General features: G+C 47.4%; 1 protein-coding gene across 1 annotated transcript in view; it reads left to right on the forward strand.

The window, feature by feature from the left end:
• The first annotated feature begins 762 nt into the window (after positions 1 to 762).
• Positions 763 to 24,434, forward strand: part of LAMC1 (laminin subunit gamma 1) — a 61,034-nt gene continuing 37,362 nt past the window's right edge. Inside the window, exon 1 of the mRNA XM_038182826.2 lies at positions 763 to 1,276. Within this exon, the coding sequence (XP_038038754.1) occupies positions 880 to 1,276 (397 nt within the window). The 5' untranslated portion in view covers positions 763 to 879. The remainder of the gene's footprint in view (positions 1,277 to 24,434) is intronic.

Here is a 24,434-nt window from a genome sequence, read left to right on the forward strand (position 1 = left end):
GTCAGTAACCTGGCAGCAGTGAAGGGTTTCCCAGTGCCTAAATGAAACAGATTTGGGTTGTAAACCCTGATAACATGGAGCCTTTTCCATGGAAAAGGAATTGTGCACTTTCATACATGAAGTTGGCAATCGGTAACTACTTAAAACCTGCTTCATTTACGTGAGCTCAAATAGCTAAGTGGGAAAAGAGTATTTTATTTACTTTTGTGTGTTGCAAAAGCAATGTATTTACAGGAATACGCTGGGATGCTTTGCTAGGCTCCAAGCTTTGACGGGCTGCTTCAGCAGGTAAGGCGCTGAAGAGCGAGCACAGCTCGGGCTCGCGGAGGTGTAATTCTGATTTTGGCGAGATCAGCGCGAGCTCGGTGAGCAAAGCGTGGCCGCACCGCTCCGCTGCAGCGTTACAAACGAGTGGCAAGGGAGAAGCCGCGGCCAAGGGCACGAAGCGGGTTCTGACGGGAAGAACCAAGCGTGGGGACTCGGTGCTCTCAGGTGCTCCCAGCCCAGCCGCCCCCTCCTCTGTCAGCAGCACCCCTCCGGCTCGGGACCCGGAGCCTGCAGCCAGCCCCGGACCCCCCGCCCGGAGCCCCCCGGGCGGCGCCGCGCCGCGGGTCCCCGCCCTCCGCGGCCGCCCCCGTCCCCCCCTCCCCGCATTCCAGCGGCGGGGCCGGGCCGGGCCATGGCGGCCGGGGGCAGCTCCCGGCCTGCCCCGCGCCGCCCGCCCGCCCCTCGGCAGCTCGCCCGGCTCCGCCCGGCGGCGCGGCGCGGCCCGGCCCAGCCCGCAGCGGGAGCAGGGCGCGAGTCGGCGGCTCGGAGCTGCGCGGCGGCCCCAGGCAGCCCCCGCCGCCCCCCGGCCCCCTCGGCCCGAGCCCCGCCGCCATGCGCGGCGGCGGGCGCCGGGCGCTGCCGCTGGTGCTGGCGGCGCTGGCGGCCCTGGCGCTGCCCCGCGGCTGCGGCGCCGCCATGGACGAGTGCGCGGAGGAGCGGAGCGGGCGGCCGCAGCGCTGCATGCCCGAGTTCGTCAACGCCGCCTTCAACGCCACGGTGGTGGCCACCAACACGTGCGGGTCGCCGGCCGAGGAGTACTGCGTGCAGACCGGCGTCACCGGCGTCACCCAGTCCTGCCACCTCTGCGACGCCGCCCAGCCCCACCTGCGGCACGGCGCCGCCTTCCTCACCGACTACAACAGCCAGGCCGACACCACCTGGTGGCAGAGCCAGAGCATGCTGGCCGGCGTGCAGCACCCCGCCGCCGTCAACCTCACCCTGCACCTGGGTAAGGCGGCGCGGGGCCGGCAGCCCCTCGGGGGGGGAATGGCCGAGGGGTCGCTGAGTAACCCGCGGTAACCGCACGGCCCCGCCCCGGAGCTCAGCGACGCGCCTCGTCCTGCAGAAAGCCCCGCTTGGGGTCAGGGGGGTGGGCGTCGGGTTTCGGGACCTTTGGGTGGGATGTGCCCGTGTCTCATGTGATGGAGGCGAGCCGTGGGCTCCCCTGGCAGCAGCGCCTGCCGCCTGCACCCACCCTGGAGCCCCTGGTGTTGGGAGCGCTGCGATGAGCGCACCGGCGTTACCGGGGCTAGGGGAGCGCGTTTGAGTTAGGGCAGGCGGTAACACCTCTTGTTCTGCTTTAGTTTTTACTTTTTGTACATCGGGAATTGTTATTCTCGTCATTGGAGAAAGCAGTAAGCTAAGAGTTGATTTCATGTATTAATAGAACATCATCATAATCCTTTATATTACGGTAAACCTTAGATCATCATCATAACCCTTTATATCAAGGTAAACTTTAGTTTATAGGCTTATCTGCATTACTGCTGCATTTGGTCCTGTGCAGCTCTGTGTGTGTATATATATATCATTTGAAAAACAATCCGCTTTTCTAACATACTAGAACAAACGATGTGCCGTGTCCCAGGCTTTGAAGAAGTGTGCTCGTGTCTTTTGTGAAAACACCATCTTTAAAACATCGCTGGCAAATCAATATTGTGGCACTGCAATGTGGCATCGTCAATCACCTGGGTTTCAGGTTTGTTTTAAAGGAAAGCTGCCTGCCCCACTATGAGGTGCTTGCTCTGGGCTTGATTGTGGCAGGAGTTAATTTTAAGACTTAATAGCAAAGTGTTAAGCTACTTATGCAGGTGGTGTTGTATGGTTTTGTGAGGCGTTTGGGGGCACGAAGCCCTTCTACACAACTGATTCTGCATGATCTCCAAGGACCCGCTTGATGCTGCAGCCGCCTTTACTCCTGAAAGCGCTGCTATCCTGGCTGCTCAGCACTGCTGTGCGCCCCTTCAGGGCTGGCAGCATCCCCTCTGTGCCTCCAGCTTGCAAATGCTGACCTGTGCTGAGTTTTTGCCAACTTGGGATGTCTTGATTAATGTACAATGATGTTCGGCCTGTGTAGAGCAGGGTAATGTTTTCCTGCCACAGCAGAAGGCAAATAAGAGATGCAAGGCTGTTGTCAACATGTGAAAGCGGGCTGTTGGGCCTTGTAACTTCTTTGGAAATTCTAAGAATTTACACATCAAGTTTAAAAACCTTAGCTTGGGAATTGGATGCTAGCAGGCAGGTTGGTATAGAGAATAGCGTGGATCAGCATTATGAAGTTGCAGGTGTGTGTGGACAGGAGATCTCAGCCCAAAAACTATGATGCTCATAGAAGAGAGGGGAAATTACCACCCCTTCTAGAAATGGCTATCAGCAGTCATAAATGCTTCTTATCTTCGTATGAAAGAGCACCAAGGCCCTCCAAGTAAGAGCCTTCCCCCAAGAGCTCTGGAGAAGCGAGCGTGTCTCTGATTCGCATGTAAGCGAGCTGATGGGTGAGAGCAGGAGCGCACCGCCATGTCCTTCCCTTCCACTTTCATAAAAGCATCCCCTTGCTTCCCCCAGCTGTCAGCTCCTGAGGCTGAGTTCTTTCTATCTGAGCTTTGCCCAAAGTAATCTTCCTTTTTTCCAGTGCCATCCTCCCCCCTTATTCCCATGCATTCCAAGAATCAGGGACTTTGGGAAAGTGATGATGGCTTGTAAGCTGAGTGTGGAAGCTGAGACGCTGCGATGTGTAGGTAGTTGTCTTCGCTTGTTTCTGAAGTCAGTCCCATCGTTTTTACAGCCTGTGCCGTTCACTTCTGCTTGCAGCACTGGGACAGTCCTGGCATCTCCCCAGCACTTTGTGTGCACGTTTTAGTACAGCTTTGCTAGTTAGACCCCTCATGCAGCAAAACAAAGCCTTGGGGTAAAGCTTTAACCACTGGAAGAAGAGGACAAGAAAAAGTGTGGACTATTCCCAGTGCTGGCAAAGGCTTGGTTCCAGCTGTTGGGATCCCAGCATTTTTTTCCTTGGACGAAGAGGCAGCATCCATCCTCGGCACACCTGCAGCTTTGCTGAGAGCAATCCTGCTTCTGTCCTCTCTTCCTCAGCGCCGTCTGTTGTAACAAACACATTAGCTGTGTTTGTGGGGCTGGGTCGCAGTTAGAGCTGAGCCCTGCTGCTCGTGGATTCTTCTGAAATCCGTGCTGCAGGCTGGTCTGTAAGCGCCCCTCTCCACGACGGTCGGCATCTTGTCAATGTAAGATAAAGAAAAACTCATTAAAGCCCCTGGCTGTTAGGAGAAATGGGTTGTGAGGCTCCTTCACCTCCCCCTTTTCTAAGCGCTCAGTCCTTTATTTGGCTTTGAGGAGAGTACCGATGCTTGGTTATATATACTCTGCCTGCAAAGCGTACTTTGGGGCATGACTGCCATTTGAAGGCATTTGCAAGGAAACCCAGGCAAGATGCCAGCTTTTATGTTCAGCTTCAGTTTGATTTGCCAGTTGTTTGTAGCAGAAGAGATTTTTTTTTTTTTTTAAGCACAGAAAGGCAGCTTTTTTTTTTTTTTTTTTTTTTTTTTTTAAGGAAGGGCCACAAAACGTGCCCTAACTCAAGTATTCAGTTTATGCAGCTGGGAAGCAAGCAGTCGCCGCAGGTTGTCCTGGTGAAACCTTGCAGGCTGGCCGGGCGCTGCCTTCCTAGGAAACTGCCATGGAACTAAATCGAGCAAGTGGGTCGTTGGCGTGTAAAGGTTTGCATAAGTAGTTAAAACTAAACCCTGAGAAAAGGTGATTGATTCATTGGCAGAGTGTTCCTAGCACTTACGTAGGCACTCCGGGTTTGTGAGTGCCCAAGTACACTGTGACTCCAGCCTAAGATCCTCCTCAGTTACTAGTTTGGCTTTCAAATTAGGGCTTTTAGGGGATGCTCTCACTGCCTACTCAGAGTACCTACTCAGGTGAGAGCCTACTCAGCAAGCGGGCTCACCCAGCATGGTGTTGGTTATTCCCAAACAGCAGAGCATGGAGGGGGCAGGCTGAGGAGCTCAGTTCCTGACCTGCATTTCCTTCTGCAGGGGCTTTATCCTGCATCTGTAATCTTTCTTCAGTAAAGGCTTTTTATTGTGCAAGCCATTTAATTTGGAAGAGTCCCCTGTGCCGAACACAGCACCTTAGCAGTGCAATTTGTTGGGAAATCCTCAGGAGACGTTGTTGGACCTGGGCTGGGAATGGCTTGCCCAGTGCTCCAGTGCCTTCTCTGTGGTATTTGCAGAGCCCTGAGGGGACTCTATTTTAGTTGGCCTCACAAAGGCTTGATTTACATTTTGCAGGTTTCAACATGAGTAGTTAAGAGATCAGTTTTTTTAATGGCCAGCAGTTGTTCGGTGCAGTTATATAAAGTAGCTCTAAAGCTCTTTATCGCTTCTCACATACTCCTTAAATTCCAAAGTTTTCTCCAATTCCTCTGTCCTGCGTCCTTCTTGGGATGCTGATGGCAGTGAGGCATTTGGGAATACTATACATGGCAGAGCACTTATTTTAGGGGATGGAGCGAGCTGCGATTGGGTGGTGTTTTTGCAGCAGAAATAGCTGCTATTTGTGGTGCTCGTCCTGAATTGCTGGAAGGATTAATCACCAGTTTTGACACAGACACATAGCTGTTTTTGTAGTTTTAAATCTTGGAAACTATTGTTTGCTGAGCTTACTGAAAAATTTCTGGTTTGCTCAGTAGCATTTGATTTGCAGCCCAAAGCTCCAGGGGGCTGGCTTGGCCTTGGCAAGGCTGCAAGCGAAAATCTCGGGCCGCTGCTTCTCATGGAAATGAAGAATGACACTGATCTGCAGCCTCTGGTTTACCGTAATACTTAATCAGCAGCATAAAGAGCATAGCGTTGATGTCCTTCATCATGCAGCTCTTGCCAGGGTGGTGCTGGTACCGCTTGTGCCCTTGGGGCCCCGGTGCACTGATTGCTGCTGGTAGTAGTGCTGTGGTAGCTCCTGCACGGGATGGCTGCTGTCTACCTGTGCCTTAGCTGGCATGAGGGATAAAATCAGGTCAGCCTACACTTATGTGTCTCTTCTTCATTGAGTCTTGCTTATCAGTGGCTAGCACAATGCGTTTTAAAGTTGGTGCAGAAAATAACACGAGTTCTGTAACAGCCCCGTAGGCTGAAGGAGCTGTGTGGCCTCAGCTGCCCCGCAGCACAAGCCTGGTTTTGGCCCAGGCACGGTGAGCCCAGGGAAATTCGCTGGCTGTAGGTGGAGGACAAGTGTGGGTGGGTGCCTGTGTCGAGGACCTGTGGCAATACTAGCTCTGTTCGAAACTCACTGCGGTATTTGAGCAGCTTAAGGCAAAGGCCTTCCCTGAGGATGGACTTGGGGTCGGTTTGTTGGCTCGTGGCAGCCTGTGAGCGGTGTGAGATTGAGGGCGCGTTGGTGGTGGTCTGCCCTGCGTGCCTGTGAAAGCAGGTGTGTTATTAGACCGTGTTTGCCGTGTCTTGTCTGCACGCTGGATGCAACCACTGCTCTTGGGTGTGTGAGAGGGGCCCGTCCCTGTTCTGCTGCCATCACAGCGACTTCTTTCCAGCAACGTGCTCGTGTGAGGGCGGCGTTGGCCATCCCATCGACACCGACGAGTGCTCTGGCCGGGTGCTCAGCACACCCTTCGTGCTGTGAGATTAGAGAGCTGCCACCCGCAGAAGCGTACGGCTGTCAACCGGGGCCGTGGGGGTGAGGCTGCCTCCCACAGCCTGCCAGGCCACAGGTACGGGCTGGTACCCTGCTGTGAGCCTTCACGGGGGGCACCGCGTACTTCTGAGGGAGCACATCGCAACTTCTCAGACTCTCCCCTCTACAGAAGCTCCTACAGAGGTGGAGACTTCAGCTGCAAAAAGGAACAGAAATGGTAAGGGAACTTTATTTAAGTTAAATGCAAACCACCCAACCTCAGTCTTTAATCTCTTTTCTGCTGGTCCAGCCCTATTTGAGAGATGACTTAAAAAACAAAAACCCCCAAGCCCCCTATGTATTATTCAGTAATCTTCAGCATTTTGTTTTGAGACTGGGTGGCAAAGCTCTCCTGGTTTCCATGCTTCTACTTGTTGCAGATATTCCAATGTGATAGTCATCAAAGAGAAGTTTCCAGTGGTAATCATGCCTGCAGTTCTGACACAACACAGCTGTGTTCACTAATGGAGAATTTCAAAATTTCCTCTTTCAGAAATAGTATCCAAAAACTATTATAGGATTTTTTTGTGTGTAGGTAAGCCAGTATTATCTTGTATATAGGAGGCAGAATTCCAGATAGCTTTAGGGTTTATCTGTGCATTTGTTTTGGGGCATGGTTGTTTTGTGGGGGAAGGGGAAGGTTTCTGAGCTGTTTGGAGAGGTGGTATAGTGAGATCTTGCAAAGACATGGGGTTTGTGGATTTGTGGATCAGCTCTCGGTAGTGTTCTTGTCTTTGTTGCAGAGAGAAGTATTTGGAGAACAGTTTATCTGGCCTTGCTTTGCATTGAGTGCTGCATCTTCTGGGAGGGCAGCAAGGGAATCCTCCAGTTCAGCGTCAGGGGCGTGGGATGCTCTTGAGGGAAGGGCTGGGTGCAGAGTTGGTCCCAACGCTGGGCAGGCTGAGCTGGAAGGGGGGCTCGGCCCTTCCTGACAGAAAGGCCAGCTACGTCTTGGGAATCTTCTAAAAACAAAACGCCTAAATTCCATGACACATCAAGATCTGCTTGATGACAGGGCTTGTTGGTCCTTGGCCCCTCCATGTCTAAGCGGACGGTGTGCGCGCGGCCGCATGATTTCTTCATGGCACTTCTCTCCCCTGTTCCAGGGCCGAGTGAACTCGGCAAAGTCTCAAGTTGGCAGCAGTCCAGTTCTCAGCAAATTGCTTTCATCTTGTGATTTATCTTTTCAAGGTCTGCTTTATAGCTCAGCCTCCTTGGGCACCAGAAAAGGCCTGGTTCTGCCGTGGTGAGCACCTGGCACGTGGGCTGAGTAATTTCTGAGGGGGGGAAAAGTGCCAGGGATCCTGAGCAGATTTGTTGGTAAAAAGGATTTTCTTTCCTTTCCTTGTATATTTTGCTTCGATGTATATAGTTTTGGAAAACAACTCTTTTAATTCAAAGATAACGTCTCTCTCGGGGATTTAAGGAAATGGTTGTATCGAACCTCCGTCTTCAAGAGGGATAAGCAGTCCCTTTTCGTGATACTTTCTTATGCTGTAAACTAAATGCTCCGTTTGTGTTGGTACTATCTCTTACTGGGATTAATGGGATGAAAAATCATTCCCTTCTGGAAAAAATGTTTCTTGGTATCATAGCGTTAAGTAAAATTGCTTAACTAAGTGAAAAGAAATCTTTCTTTTCCAGGGACTTCTGTGGTTCGTTTCCAATTATGTTGGTTATTTATGGTCCTTCCATGTGCAGTCCTCTGTGTGTCCCATCCTATGGGATTTTGTGTGGGATGTTCTTCCCGACAGTCCCCTGCAGTGAGCTAGGCTGCACAGCCAGTCCCAGGGGATGAGCCCTAGAGAGGCCATGCTGCTGCGTGTGAGCTCCCGAGCATAGTTTATTTGTGGGTATCCTGCATATCTGCATCTGCTGGAGCTGGTACTGCCTCCTGGCTGCGGCCGTTGCTGTGCACGGTGTGGTCCAGCTCTCCCTGCTCTGGTTCTGGTGCTGATGCCTCCCTGCCACCGCTTTGGTGTCTCCTGTGCTTCAGGACCTTCTCTGGGTTCCTTGGTGGGTCTCCTGGCTCCCACTAGCCTGGCTTGAGGAGCGTACTGCGTGCAGTTTTGTAGTGCTGAGTCACTTGCTTGATGGAAGTTGTGAATGATCTGGTGATTCAACCAAATGTGGTTTCTCTCATCTTCTTGCTGACCCCCTATTGGCTTCACTCTTGTGTTTTCTGGCCCCTCTCCTGTATCTGCCCCTGGCTTTCTGTTCCTTTCCTCAGCTCTTTGCAATGTGCCTGGGCTTCGCTTTCCTCCTCCCATTTCCCTGGTGCTGTGTAATTTGAGGGGATTCCTCACACCTAGGACACTCTGAGTGCGCCATAGTTGGATGCCTTAATGTTCTTTAGTCATCATTTCGTCACAAAACCTCATCTCTTTTCACTGTTGATTCCCAACATGTGTGGAGGGTTATGAAGAAGATGTAAAAAGCATGAAGTGAGGAGATGCTGGGTCCCTCACTGCAGGAAGAACATTGAGGTGCTTGAGCGAGTCCAGAGAAGGGCAACGAAGCTGGTGAGGGGTCTGGAGAACAAGTCGTCCGAGGAGAGGTTGAGGGAGCTGGGGTTGTTCAGTCTGGAGAAAAGGAGGCTCAGGGGCGACCTTATTGCTCTCTACAGGTACCTCAAAGGAGGCTGTAGCGAGGTGGGGGTTGGCCTGTTCTCCCACGTGCCTGGTGACAGGACAAGGAAGAACGGGCTAAAGTTGCGGTAAGGGAGGTTTAGGTTGGATATTAAGAAAAACCTTTTCACCAGAAGGGTTGTTAAGTTGCCCACGGAAGTGGTTGAGTCACCGTCCCTGGAGGTCTTTAAAAGATGTTTAGATGTAGAGCTCAGTGATATGGTTTAGTGGAGGACCGGTTAGTGCTAGGTCAGAGGTTGGACTCGATGATCTTGGAGGTGTCTTCCAACCTAGATGATTCTGTGAGACTTGGAAAACCCTGAGCAAGCCTCAAGACAGGGAGGCTGAAGTTAATTACCTGGGCACTCGGACAGTTGGGCGTCTGTGGGAGCTGACCAGGTGTAGGCTTGCAAGCGTTTCTTGCTAGCCATGCAAATGCTTGAACTCTGAATAAACCAAACTCCCGTGATCATTCCCTACTGAATGAAATGCAGCTTTCTGCCTGCTTTACCTCCCAGCCTGCTCCCTGCCCCCCAGCTCCTCCTCTCCAGGGATTTCACGCTGCGCAGGGAAGGGATGGATGCTCAGTGGAGGTCGACCAGCACTCTGCAGGCATGAGTTAACTGGTTAAATTACTGGCATTGCACATCACTGCTCTTCTGCTCTCTGAGCAGAGTGACTCTGCATACATCTGTACGTACACACTGCCACTTTCTCACACGGAATGGCTTTTATCCATTGGTAATTTGTCTGAAAACATTGAAGTCGGTTGTCACGGTGCCAGTCCTTGACTTCTGGTTGGGAATGGAAGCTTGTGGTTTTTGTGAGGGATTGATATTTCATATGGTAGTAAATGCCTCTAGGAAACAATGAAATGACTTGCAGAGCTACTGATCTGAAACTAGAACTCTCTTGCAAGTAATTGGTGTCGTTTATAATCCTAAAAGGGCAGTTATAAACAATGCATTTTTCTTTTCATGGGTAAATTTCTAAACACTGGAGATTTGAGGCTACTGGATGAGGAAAAAATTACTAGAAGCTGTCTGAGTAGATGATGAGTTTAAAAGAAACATTTATTGACCCCATCATTGGCGTTCTCCATCATTGGCATCCTGTGTGGAAGGTTTGATGTGTCACTGTGAGTCACCATAGACCTTCCCAGTCCTGCTGCTGTGAACTGTGTATGAACTGCAAACATCTGGCTGAAAGCCTCCGGGAGGAGACCGCATCACTCATCTACCCAGGGCAAACAGGCAGGAGTACTGCTTACAACACAGCCGCTTTGGTCAGTTTGAGGGGTATTTTCTCTGCTGCAGATTTCTTCCTGGCCTTACTTTCCGGTACTTCCATCCCTCATAAGGTGCAGGAGCTGTGTAAGAATAAGTCCGTATCAGTTTGGGAGGTGCTGGAAGGCCAGAAATCCCAAGCTCAGAGCACCCCAAGTTGGTGTGCTCCGTTGGCACTGCTGCCAGCCTTTATTTGTGTGAGGATTGCACAACTTCATGAACTGTCCCCCAGAAGGGACTATTAAAAGGTATTTAATTTGGTATCCACTGATACATTTAGAGATATCTGGGAAAATGTGTTCAACTCTCTATGTAGGTAGTGTTGGGGAAGATCTTCAGAAGATTCCCCAAATTGGGTTTCTAGCCTTGATTCTCTGTGAGTACAAGCCTGACAATAAAAATCCTGCTTTTTGATGACAAATCATATTTTGCTCCTAATTTGTAGCACCTAACAGTAGTGTCTGAAAGCGGTCTGGAGAAGCTGTGATGCGGCTGCAGCACCGGTTGTTGAAGAGCACTGCAGTCACCAGCAGAGGTGAAGTTCTTGGTCACACCAGGGAAGGAGCTGGTTTGGTTTTTGTGTGTGCTTGAGTAGTTGGCTCTGGTCTTTCCATACGTGTTAACCAAGTTAATGTTTATTACTGCCCAGGATTTGGATGCACTGTTGCAGCAGTGGTGTGGTCTGGGCTGGTGACGCTGATTTCTGTGCACACAGTGTCAGTAGCTATTGCATGGAAGAGGCCAGAAGTGTTCATAGGAAGGGAAACTTGGTTCTTCCTATTGCAAACCTTGTACCAAATGTCTCCTCGTTAATTTGTCTGTGAATTAATAGCCTTTTTCATGTCATCCAAGCCGTCTGTTTTGCAACTTCAGGGGCTGCGGCATTGTTCTGTTGTGGAACGCTTGGTAGAAAATTAACATGCTGCTCTGGCAGATGGGAGGGACCCTGTTCCCCAGCCTTTCTGTCACGCAAATCCAGCTTTTCTGTTTCTTCCCCACCCCTAAAAAGTCTACGTTAACTTGAAAACAGTGGGAGGGAATTAAATGTGTTTTGAAAGGGTGATCCCATGGGCAGGAGTGGTATTGAGCGCTTACACAGTGTATAGAAAGGGTTTGTGGGAAGAGAGGTTGTTCAGCAAAATGAATGGAGTTTAGAGTTGTTAATCTGTGTCATTAGCACTGTGTACCAGAAAGTTTAAACTCTGCCTGACTAAATAGCACGACTCTTTGAAATTCACAGCAGTGCTGGCAGCCCCCTGGCTTTTGTCGGGCCCAGCAACCCTGTGCCCCATCCCACCGCAGGAAGCCATTGGTGGCTCTGGGGAAACCACGAGAGCCCGGCTCCAAGAAACCTCAAGCAAATGAGTCGGTGTCGCCACCGGCCCCGCAGAAGGTGCAGATGTGAAATGAACCAACCCTCGGCTCCCTCTCAAGCTCACTTTCACGTCTGTGCTCCCTGTGCGTAATTAGCACAGCGCAGGAAAGCTTTCTTCATCGCCCCCTCTGAGGGGTGGTGCGTGTCCCGACTTGTCCAAGAAATCTATTGGTAATAGTCCAAAGCACAAAGGGAGCGCGGAGCACGTCCGTCTGTGGCCGTGTGCCATCTCCAGAAACCTTCGCCTTGTGCAGGTAGTTGTGCTGGCTGCCCGCGGTGCTTCGAGGCAAGCTTGTCCTGAAACACGTGGTTGCGGTCTGTCAGCTTTTGCTCTTCTCATGCTGACTTCTGAAAGCCGTTTTTTTTGTCACAGGAAACTCAGAAGAAAAGTTAATTGATTGCTAAAATGTTTTTCTTGGCAAGCTTGTTAGTAATAGCCAATAAATTTTACTATCTCCCTACTCTGAGTCTGTTTTGCCCATCATGACAATTGTTGAGTGATCTCCCTGTCCTTATCTCAACCCTTGAGCCCTTTGCTTCGTATTTTCTCCCCCTTCCTCTTTGAGGAGGGGGAGTGAGAGAGCAGTTGAGGTGGAGTTCGGCTGCCCACCTGAGTAAAACCACCACATCTTGGTAAATTTTCCAAGTGGCCTGCCCTTCAAGATAGCTGTGAAGACCACTTCTGCCTTCTCAGATGTAAGCTGAGTGGTGGGGTATACCTTGAGCCTCAAGGACAAGCAGTGATGGTTTGAGGTATTTTAGAGTGGAACATCAAAAGCCATCACACAGTTAATGATAAACTAGTTAAACCCTAGTAGCAGAGACCATTGCTTTGAAGTAGAAATGAGCATTTGTAGTTGAAAGAACATTTAAGTCCTAGCTTAGTGTACTTTTTTTTACATCCCTGAGAAAAGTATGTTTGAAGACTTAAAGAGGAGGTTTTTTAAGCTGTTGGAAAAGATTACTTGTCATTCCGAACTGGCAATTAAAAATGAACCAATAAATAGTTGGTACATCATTCCAGGAATGACTTCCATCCTCATGCCTAAAGGACATACACTGCTTCTTCTTTGAAGAACATTTGCAAGGTAAAAAACAAGCAAATCATCGTTAAGCTCCTCCAAAATTAAGTACGAGCAGTAAGGATGCTCTGTAGGAAGCCTGGGCTTTCACTTCTGGCTTGAATAATGGACAATGTTCATGAGTTGCTCAACTCCTCACCCGGGCTGTACCATTTTGTGTTGTGCACCTACTTCTTTCCCTTCCTTCTCCCAGTCCCGCGGCTTTTATGCTGTCTCTGCACTCAGTTACTGTGACAGCACATTGCAGGACAGAAACACTGCGCAGTGTTCCCGCAGCGGCCTTGTGCTTTGTTTCGGAGGCAGGAGGTGAAGGTGCAGTGTCCCCATGCCACCAAGGTACTCCTGCTGCTCTGCTGGGGCTGGGGGCATGGATCTGCAGCCCTGGGCTGAGCCTCTCAGCTTGTTTCATCAAGTCCTAGTGGCTGCCTTGATCGAAAGATAACCTTTTTGGTGGGTTTGGAGATAAGGGGATCAGTGCTGCAATGTGCCTGGGGCCATGCAAGTGCTGGCTGAAGGGGAAGAAGTGCTGGGAATCTGGGAATGCACAGCCTGCGGCAGGCACTGGACAAAGCTTACACCAGTTTCAGCTAATTTTGGAAACACCCTAAAGTTTTGTCTTTTTTTTTTTTTTAAATTTATTTTATTTTATTTTACAAAGAGCCTTGCAGTAATACTAATCAGAAGTGAGCACTTTGGTTTATGTGAAGCTACTCAGAGCTTTTGATGCTCAGACTTCAGTAAAAGGAAAGAAATGAGCAAGCTAAAATTTCTCTTTTGGGTCTTGCCAAAACAGGGATGCAGCTCATTCAGCTGACAAACCTAGGAAAAAGGTTGAGAGATTATAGGGCCTTTCTGGGGAAGGGTTTTCATAAATAAAATACGCATGTTTGTGTTCTGACTTAAACACAGAATTCTTACATAGTTTTACTTTATGTAAAACATCTTCATTTTAGTTTGAGATTCAGCTGTCCTAGCTTGTTCTAGCTGACTTTGCATAAGCAAATTTTAAAAAAATTAATAATCCACTAAAATAAGCGGACAAAGTGATATTTACGCAGCTGTTTGATGCTCTGGAAAGCAGATTCAGGGGCAAAGAATTGATCAATATTGTCTCTTTTTAAATCTGTTAATCATGATTAAGATGAATCGATGTGAAGACTAAACCTAATTTTCATAAATAATGCTGAAGTATCGGCTGGTGCATCCAAATACAATTACATTTATACACTCATTTTAATATAAATAAGGTAATGACTTTTTTTATGTGCTAAGAGCTCCTGTAGTGATGGATGAGGTAAAGCCCGTAAAAGCCTCCTGTGCTGCTGCTGGACAACACCCATCCCAGAGCCAAACTGCTGAATGACAGACAGAGCCTGGAGATGTCTGTCGTGTCTCAGTGCCCTGGGTTAGCTGCTCAAACAGCTCCTGCAGAATTACTGTCAGGCTGGCCAGGTTGGTGCTGTGTCAGCATTTCTTTTATTGAAAACCTTCTCCAGGGATGCACGGCTGGCAAACCCATCTTGGGTTTGCCCTGCAAGTCATCTGCCACCTGTATGAAGCTGCAGAGCTGCTCTTACAACAGGGTCAGCCGTGAACAGTGATATGTCTTTGTAGAATACAGATGCAAAACCAATGGCTGAAAACATGCTCTTTGGGCCAGAAAATGAGCTGGATTCATTAGTCTTAAGGAGAGTGTTTTTTTTCTTTTTTTTTTTTCTGATGCAACTTTCACCTACTTAATTTGTAGCTGCCTGGAGGGATGGAAAAGGAGCTTAGCATACCTGAGGGCTTTACTTAGAGTTCTCCATTTATGTGTCCTACCCACACAGCGATGAGCAAGAAAACCCTTAGAGCTATGAATTTTTGTGCAGGTATGCAGCAGCTCCTGCCCAGGCCACTGCAGAGGATCCAGTGGTGCTGAGGGGCAGGCCTTGGCTCCGTGACCAGAGGCGCTGTGCCGGGAGCAGGAGCCACCTGCCCGCTTGTGTTCCTGGGTTGTGAGGGGCTTGGATGGAGCACACACCCCGACAGCTTTCATTTCTGCACATAAGGGATGTATACGTGTAGTGGTGCCTGGATCATGGGAGCAAGTGCTCTTCATTCAGGTTACCAAAGGCTTCTTTGTAAGTGCGGGCAGAGTTTTGTCGTGCAACTTTTTTTTTCTTTTTCTCCTTTTTTCTCACTGCTGTGGATGGAGGTGAGCTGTCAACTGTCTCCTGCCTGAATAATACTTGAAAGCTGCCCCAAATGGGCTTGGTTTGAAAAACAGTGCGAAGGTGTTGGGGCATTCAAGCCGTGGAGCCAGTGTCATGCTGCTGCTGGGGGTCCTGGGCCCTTCTTCCCTGCTAACGGGGAGGGGCTGAAACCTCTGCATAAACTTTGTTTTTAGATGTGCAATGCATAGTTTCTTTCCACCGCAGCAGGCTTGTGACCGTTTTAGGGCAAAGTGTCCTCAGTCTGAGCGTGAGCTGGGTTCAAGCTAAGGCTTGTTTGCTAAGGGTAGTCTGTGCATCCATGGGGGCTTCCAGGTGTTCTTATACTGCTTGCATTTACAGCACAGTCCTCAGCATCCTAAAGAAAATTCAAGGCATTAGGTGCATCTATGGAATAACAAGCTGTTTAGGATCACCCTGCTCCCTTATAACACCCATTCTCTGTGGCAGCCATGCCAGGTGGCGTTTGCTCCATGCCACAAGCATATTACGCAGGAAACTTTGTGTTAGGCTCAACTCTGTCACCTGCTGTTGTGCTCCCAGGTGATCAGGCATCAGTTTTCAGCATCTGTACTGTCTCCGAGGCCGCCACATGATGCTCGTTCAGGAATCCCTGTGATGCATTTGGGCTGCTGGAGGTTACAGCTTGTGTTCATGTTAATTGGGTTGGCTCTGAAAAAGTTCCTTCAACTCCTTCAGTTCTGTTTCCCTTAGATTTATTAAATAGTTGTCCTGTGCACAGATGGAAAATGTTAAAAATAGAAGCGCTCAAGGCAGGGCTATTGTTTCGGTGTTGACAGGCTTGCTGGAAGCTGAGGCACACTGTGTATTTTAAGAAGTGCTGCGTTTTTAAGATCTCTCTGATGTCATCTTGACCCAGCACCGAGGAGCTGCTTTTCTGCACTAAGAGGAGACCATCTTTTGGATACGCTACCCTCTCAGTGTGCTGCCACCCATTATGTAGGCCAAATAGTCCAAATAACAGACAGCTCAGGATTTCTGAATTACTTCTGCCTTTTGTGATGAAGAGGACACCAGCTGTAAAGCTAGTCAGAAGAAGAACCTGAGATAGTATCTGCACCAACTGCTTTTTGGTAACTTCTTCCTCTGCTGAAAGCCTTTTTTCCTTGTTTCATCACTCCACAGGCAAGACTATAAATATAAATAAATAAAGTACAAATAATGATAGGACGTGGCAGCAGCTTGGGTGAAGACCTCCCAACTTAGTCCTTCCCAATAAAGTCAGCTGCAGAGGATTGAGACAAGGTTGGATCACCTTGCATCCATCCTAGAGTAGAACAAAATGGAAGGAAACCAAAGCAAATAAGTCAGTTTTTATGATTCCCACCTCTTTACCACCTGTCGAAGTAGCTGTAAGCACTAGAAAAAAATAATTTTTCAGGACCCCAAGCATGCCCCAAAGGGAAGGTGAGCATTTCAGAAGGAAAGGCAGGCAGGGCTGCTGCTTGGTGGGACTCAGTCACTATGGAGCTGTGTCCCCAAATACAAATTGAAGCCACAGGCAGCCTTGCCTTGGCTGTTGCTATTGCAGAGAAGAGCTTCCAAATGTAAACAGCGCCCAAAATGATGGAGGAAGTTTCCTGTTCCTCCAGTCTGAAGTTGCCTTCTTCATAGTAGCTGTCAGCTGTTGGTATCTGCCTTTTGTCATCGCTGAAGTCTAAGGGTGACCACACAGATTTTATTGTGCTGTTGCCGATTGCTTCAGCAGATATATAGGCTTATCTCAAGCCTGCACAGCACTTGCCAGATATTATTCTGTACCCAGCTGTCTCCTCCACAGCTGTGAAAGTCATCTGTAACTCGTGTGGAACCACACTTCTGCGAGAAGTTAGGACACACGGCAAATGTAAGGGAGATGTAAAAAGCTGCTTTTTTTTTTTTAGCTTGCCTAAAATGGTCAAAGAAAATCCAGTCTGAACGTATAGTTGTGGGAATAAGGGAGGCTTTTTGCTGACATTCAGGTTTTTGCAGCGTAGCAATTGCTCCTTTCTTTCTTTGCATTGCACGGGGTTTTATACCCCTCGCCTCTATTGTTAAGATTCCCTCTATGTTCAGTCTGATTTAATAGGATCCACTGACTTTCAAGACACAGTCCAGCAGAATGGATGTGTTGACAAGGAACAGTTAATTTTGCTTCCTTACCCAAACTCTGCATTACGTGTTAGGACTAGGATGCTCTTTTCCATATGGCTCAGTAGCACCCTATTCAGTGGATGATTGTAGTAACAAAGAGATCCTAAAGAAGCGTGTGTAAAAAAAAAAAATGACCTTATAAAAATGAGTGACTGGGTCAATGTCAATTACTGGTGCTTTATTCCAAATGTGGGGAAGTTCTTTATTTTCTTGGACACAGCAGGTCCATGACGGCACAGCAGCCTGGTGGGATCGCCCCCATCCTGACTTCACGAGGTGCGTAGCCAAAGTGGGTTTATGTTTGGATGGAGCGCACATGCTTACTTTCTATCTTCAACAATTAATTGCAAATGCTGGTGAATTATTTTAACGTTTCTGGAGGCTAACCGAGACTAGATTTTTTTTGGTGAGAAAACACTGTTTCTTTTTTTGGAGTTCAAGTGAATATCATGCTTCTGTAAGACTTTTTTAAAAAGTTTCTATTTCTCCTTGTGGAGAAATAACTTCCAAAATGTTCACTGTCATAGGTCACAGAATTTCTGTGCTAAATTTGGGAATATAGCTGGCAGCTGGCTTATTCTCAGGGAATTTTTCATGCCTGGTTGGTGTAGAAAGCTTCAGATACTTAGCTACAGGGGGGATAAAAGGTTCTTATTTTTTTTTTTTTTTCCCAGTTACTTCGTTTTTACTTTTTAAGTATTTTTTCATGGCCTTTTCCACTTCTGTGGAATAAATTGAGACTTGAAGTGGTTGAACTTTAGCAACAACTTGGTATTCAGTTTCATGTTTGCATTGCCTCTTGTGTACAAGACTCCATTTCCTCTTTGTGTTTTTTTTTTTTTCTTTTTTCTTTTTTCCCCGCCAAACTCCCTTGTTTCAGATCTGCTTCCTGCTTGCAGCTTTATACCAGCTTGGGAATCTTTTCACAACCATTCTTTGCTTTTGGTGTGCAGCAGAGGCACAACTGCACTGGGTATGACTTTTCTTTTTTTTTTTTTTTTAAAAAAAAGATGAAACTCTGTCAGTTGGTTATAGCCAAGCTTTTTCAATGTTTTCCCCCAGCATTTTGCACGTAATTATTTTGTGTGGTTGGAAAGAAAAAAAAAAAAAAAAGATTTCAGATTTTTTTTCCTATGGTATTGTAGCTAATCAAACTTTTTTAAGAAAAAAAGGCAGAACCAGAGATGAGTGGTCTTCACCTGACTGCTTGCACTTGCATGCGTCCTCCAGAGCTGGATGGCCACATAAGGGGATGTGGCTTCTGTTGTAGAATTGGTAGTAGGAAACCTCAAGCTGCTCATCATGCCTTCCTCTCTTGCTCACCAGTGATGGGTGTCACCCACTAGTTCTGTAGATTGTGTGTTGACTTCCAGTTTTTAGTTCTTTTCTCCAATTATTAAACGGATACCTCATGTAAGACTTTCCCAAGGTGTCCTTCAGTGGTGGAGCTGGGACCCCCAGCCAAACAAAGCACTCTTAGGCACATACATGTTAAACTTCTCCAGTCTCTGCAAAAGTACAGGCAAACAATTGGTGGCAAAACCCAGAAAGGTGACCTGGCTGATCCTATTGTTTTCAGGGACTGCGGCTTTCCTGTTTGTGCATCCTGGCTTTCAGATGTTCATCCTGCTCTTTATGAATGAAGTGCTTTTGCATGTATCTCAGGGTTCTTGCGTGTTGCTTTCCATGCAGTTTTTGATTGCTCTCCTGGTTTTGGAAATGATCACATCAATTTGTAAGTGGCAGAGAGAAACCTCCCCTTGTCTTTGAACATGTAAAAATACAGCCCTGGCAAACTTTTTTTTTTTTTTCCTTTCTGGAACGGGAGTCCATTAGAGAAATGAAAATGGTATTTAGTTGCTTTTTCTATTTTTTTTCCAATGATTTATATCCTGAGTGCAGCACAGCCCCTTGAAATATGAGGGCTTGCAGAGCTAGGAATTGCCAGAAGCTGGTGGTCATCCTGTTTTTCTGATTGAGGCATCTTACCTTGGAGATGAATTCAGATGTTTCCAAACTCTGTGCTGAATTATCAAACAGTGATAGGAGTAAGTAGTAATTGATAATTGAGACAAACCTCTCTGCTGTGATACAGCTGGAGGTTGCATGAGAGTGAGGAGAATGTAAGCAGTAGTCTATAAACCACTCTTCGAGCGCAGTTACATTAAAAAAAAAAAAAAAAAGCTTTGATACGTGTATTTCAGGAATTGACCTACAGATTCATTACCTTTCTGTGCCATTGAGAGGCTTAATGGCATGATAGAGAAGTAGAAGATTAAACTGATGGGATGAACTGGTTGTGAATCAAAGGAGGAAACTGGCGGTTCCTGAGTTTGTGTTCTAGCTCTAGGGATGCCCTCAGGACTGTCTAGTGACCTGACATCCAGATGGTGTTTTACCTTCTGATCCACTCAGGGTTTTGGTGAAGAGAAGTTCATGATTTGTTGGCAGAGCTGGGCACGACAGAGAGCTTTGTTCTAGGACAGAGATGCCCAAATCTCTGTTACGGGGACTCCATCCTGCAGCTTCACCAGAGCCACCCATGAGTGCTGCTCTGCTTGAGGGCTTCTATCTGGAGCTACTGCACCTGGGCAGACTTTCAAACCTCAGGCATGCTGCAGGTGTGTACTCTTTAAAGGAAAACTTCATTTTCCACTGAAAATAGCGCATGCAGTTTCATTTGCAGAACTGTTTGCTCCAAAACTGATTTTTTTTTTTTCCAGAGAGTAGAGATAGCTGTGGGCTCTCAGCTGGATGCTTCCTTTTTTACTGGCCAAAGAGCAGGCCGGAGTACTATCAACTAAGTGAAGTTTCGCCAAAATACACATTTTTGCTTAAAGTAATATATCACTAGGAACACTTCTGGCTTTCATGCTTTAGGGAAAGAAGTTGGTCTGGACACTGTAGCCTGGTTTCTGTTTATTTTAGCACAGGCCTGGAGCCTAGGAACAGAGTTTCAGGTTCCTGATCTAGAGAGAACTACTAGTAGGGAAGATGCCAAGTGATTTTTCTTGAATGTGAAATATTTTGTATCTCTACCCAGCCTGCTCATGGGGTGATGCCACTGGTGTGCTGGCTGGTCAGCTGCATGCCAAGTGATCTCCACATCGGTAACTCCTTACAGCGTTGCTCCTGAAAAATGCCAAGGCCATTTTGTTTCTGCCTGTCCTCTGGTGCTGGTATGGAACATTAAAACACTATAAACATATTTCTCTGCCTGCACCAGACAGAAGTACAAGACCAATGTTTATAGTGTTTTAATTCTTCAAAACTTTTGAAAATATACCTATTTTAGAACATCCAACTCTGTTGCATGCAACGTTTTTTTTCTGGCTTGGTTCCTTCCTGAAGAAAAGGCTTTTTGATTTCTTAGTAAGTTTGCTACAGAAGTGTCAATGCTGCTTGCAGGCAGGGCCACAGACCTCCCTGCATCCATTTCCTGCGAGGTCTGTGGTTCCTCAGTGCTGCTCTCGCCTCTGCCATGTCTGCTTCACACGATGCAGAATTTATTTTACTGCAGGTGCAGAATTTATCTGAGAGATGTGGAGCCAGCATGGAGGACAGCAGCATCTGTTTCCATCTGTGGAGTTCAGCAATAGTCCTGTTCATGTGGGATAATTTGTGTAAAAAAAAAAAAAAAAATCAGACTTGGACAAATCTGTGCTATGAAGAAAAACAGCCCAAGTGAGGATGCATCTCTGTCCATAATTAACTGGAAAACTGGAAAAAGGATAAGCTAAATAAGTGAGCTCTCTACTGGCTCACCCATTTTCTGTATCTGACAACATGGGAACATCGCACTCAGTGGTTATACCAAGTGTGCAGGGTAGGATCAAGGGATGTCTCCTTGTCTCTGTTCCTCTTATGGGACATCCTTGCGTTTAAAGTCTGTGGACTTGATGCTTCCCTACATCTAGAATTTCCTGATTTGTGGAACTTCATACTTTCTTTCAGTTGATGAAGTGACAAAGCCCCATTAAGAAATGAGAAGTGCTCATCCGAGTAGGTAATTGGCAAACATTTTGCTTGAAATTTAAAGGAAGTAGGAAGGAAAAAAATCCCAAATGAAGTTTTGTCTTAGGGCAGATGTGAAGCCCTTTCCTTGTCATCTCTCACCAGGACAAGTTTTTGCTACTGTCAATTGCAAGCTGATCTCTTAATCTGTGTTTTTTTTTTTTTGTTTTTTTTTTTTGTAAAGCAGAAATTGTAATGCAAGTGTGTCTCAGGAGCAGTCTGGAGGGGGCTACATGTGTGTCTGGGGTGGGGGGATTATATAAATTGGTGTCTTTTTTTTTGGTCTTGTTCCTTAGTGACCTCATAGCTACAGGTTTCAGTTGTGATCAACATCTGAGTACTACTAGGTGTATTTGTTTTAATCTGATAGTTCAGGATGTCAAGATATTGAAAAACAAGAAAACTTATAACACATAACTGAGGTTTCTCTAGCTGGAGTTTTGAATATGCTTTTTTTAAAGCATAGGAACGCGTGCTGCAGCAATACTAAAATAACCTGTAGGTTTTCCATTGAATGGGACTTCAACACAGTAAATCTGGAGGGGTTCGGTGTTCTGCCATGTTTCCTTGCTTCTGTGGTGGTGCTGCTCGCACACCACTGGTGAGCTGTAGGCTGTAACTGCATGTATCACTGACTTTACTGGTGTGGTGAATAGATAGCTATTATGCTTCCAGCTTCAGGTCTGGTTGTTCTTTGTGGCAACACTTTACATCTTGGTTACTCTCAGCTGTTTTGGGAGGGGAGACCCCAGGCCTGCCCCAGCAGGGCCCCCCAGCTGGTGCCCAGCCCCACGTCCAGGTGGCTCTGGAAGCCCCTCAGGGAGGAGCCCCCCAGCCTCTGTGGGCAGCCTGTGCCAGGCCCCGAGATGCTGCCTGAGGGGCTGCGGGCTGAGCCCTGCCTCTGGGCTTGGCCCTGGGCACCACTGGCAGCTGCCTGGCTCCATCCAGAGCAGGGCTCCATCCAGACAGTTGGATGCTTCTGCGTGTTTTTAACATTTACCCCTGCAGATAGGGTTACAGTAAGCTGTTATTTTCTGGAAGCGTGTGAAGATCAGGGTGATGGCAGAAGACAACTCTTTGCCCTGCTGAAGCCCACTCCGGAGAATTCACCCAAGCTGGAAGGGTGGACAGGGGCTGTCAGGAGGAACAGATGGTTCTTATTTCTAATTTTACAGTGTTTTCTCCCCTTCCCGCACCCCCTGTGGTCAGATTAAATGATTTCTTTTATTAATTCCAGTGACTTCTGTAAACAGACTGTGTAAATATACATAAACAAATGCCAGATCTGCCTTGGTTTGTACATTTGAGAGCAAATCTCTGGCCAGGGGAGGAAGGAGGATAGAGGCACGGGTCGCCTTTTATCTTTGCTGGAGTAAACCTGTCCCCTGGGCTGGGGGTGTGTGCTGGCTCTAAAGGGCAGGGGCCCCAGCATTGCAACGTCTGGGAGGCTTGAAGCCTGCAGTTGTTGTTCCAGATGTTGTATGGTCTTTTAAAATTAAAGAAAAAACAAGAAGCTATTAGTATTCCTGATGTGCAGCTGAGAGGATGTGCTGGTGACTGGCAGGGAGGGAAGAAGCTCTGTGGCCGCGTTGGGCTGGGGGTAGAGGAATAAGCTATCGGTACATTCCTGGCATGAAAAAAAGAGTATTTGCTAGAGTATGGGGGAGGCTTTAGCAGGTTTTTACTCTTCAAGATTTCCTTGTGGCGAGGGGTTTAAAAAAAATGCAGTCAGTTTTCATCAGAGGTTAGCAGTGGGATTTCTCAAGAACCTCTGTTGGCATCTGTGGTTTTTAATCTCTTTAAAAGGTGAAGAGGTAATATTTGCAGATGACACAGCTCCTGAAGCCAGTACTAATGAAGCTGGTTAGGTGGTTTCAGAGGCGTTTCAAAAGGCTGCAGCAATGTTAGGTTATTCTGTAGCACAGCAAATAGAATGCTCCATGGATGTGTGGAGGATCGTCTGATGGAGGAAGGTGTTTGACACATTCACTTCCACTGATCTGCGTTAATTCTTGGCTACACTGGGCAAAACACTCAGCCATACATTACTGGATGAGTCTCCATTGGCAGGTGGGATTAATTGAATCATTAATTGGTTTTATTAATGGAAGATATAATGAAGGGAGAATGGGAATGCCCAGTGGGCTCCAGATCTCTGTGGTAACATCACTGAAGACAAGGTTAAAAAAAATCTGCTGAACATATACTCAGGGATTTTTCATTGCTATCAGTAGGAAGTGATTATCTGCAATTTACAATGGTGCTTGTTTTACATTTGATTTTAGCAGCTCCACCAGGAAAAGGAGAGTCTGAGGGGAGGACAAATGACAAGCTTGTTCTCCTGGAGCAGTGCAGCTCAGATAGGCTTCTTGCCCTTGGCATCTTCTTCACTCCACACCTTGCAAAATAGTTCCAAGCTCGTCTGTCCCCTTTATGAACTCGGAGAAGGGAGGAAAAATTCTGGAGATGAGAAGACTTGGGACTGAAAATGGCACTCTTGGATGTCCATGCAGCAGTGCTGGATGTGTTTTGGGAAAACCAGTGAAGTTGGCTGTCTGTCTGCAGATGGAGGTTGATGGGCTTCAGTGGGAACACCTACCTTCTACTCTGGTGCAAAATAAATCCCACTCAGTGCAAACTGCTGTGGTATATCATTTAAGCTCTTCTGTCTTTATGCTGAATATCAATTAAAGCTCCTTGGGTTGGTTTTGAGAGTGTATGAGTGTAGCGTCTCAAAGCCCTACCTACCTTTTTCCAAAGTAGGGATAACCTCAATACTTAAAGGAGCAAAATTTTCTAAAACACTGAAAAGCTCTTTTAAGCCAGCAACACAATGCTTTAATTTCCTGTTGGATAAAGCCTCGGCAAATGTAAAATATTAAATGGTCAGATGAATACAGGGATTATCCTTTTTTGGGAAGGGTGGAGGTGGGGATTCCAGCTCAGCCACTCTGTCCAACCCATTGTCCATCAAAGCAGTTGATGCCATTCCTGTGCTGCCAGGATAGATGCTGGAGCCTTCTGCTTGAAGCTTGTGACATTGCAGCTCGGTGGGTGGAGGAGCTGGATTTGTTTTACGTGCTGTTCTGCAGTTGGGGCCCAGTGGGGCTTCTGCGATGGGAAGGGGAGGCTTCTCTGCAGCTGCAAGTTAAAGGATAAACAAGAGGAAAAACAAAGATGTTAGCACAGTTTGTGCTTGGTTGGGATGTCCAGACACTGAGCAATGAAAACAGACCAGATGTGGCGTATCTGGTGTGAGTGGTTTTGGCAGTCCTCTTTGTGGAGCACCATCCTTCCCAGGCCTGCACACTCAGCTGGGTGCAGGACGCGATGGGCTTTCCCCCTGGAGACTTCACTGTAGACCTGAGTTTTTTAATTTCTTCTTCCTTTTTTAATGCATTCCCTTGAGGAGGAGAGTTGAGCAATGGTTGTGGCTCATCTGAACAGCTTCCATACTTGCATGGAACCAAAAAAAAAACCCAACAAAAAACACTTTCGCCAAAGCTGTGCAGGTACCAATGTAAGATGATGATCACCTGTCCTCCCATCTGTAGTAGTGCCGGAGGACTGCAGAGGTAGTGCAAATATTAATATTTCTCTCTTTTTGCATTATTTCAAATATACAAAACCTACACCTACCTACAAAA

This window comes from Anas platyrhynchos, chromosome 8, assembly GCF_047663525.1.
Source record: "Anas platyrhynchos isolate ZD024472 breed Pekin duck chromosome 8, IASCAAS_PekinDuck_T2T, whole genome shotgun sequence".
In the NCBI taxonomy this organism is placed as follows: Eukaryota; Metazoa; Chordata; class Aves; order Anseriformes; family Anatidae; genus Anas; species Anas platyrhynchos.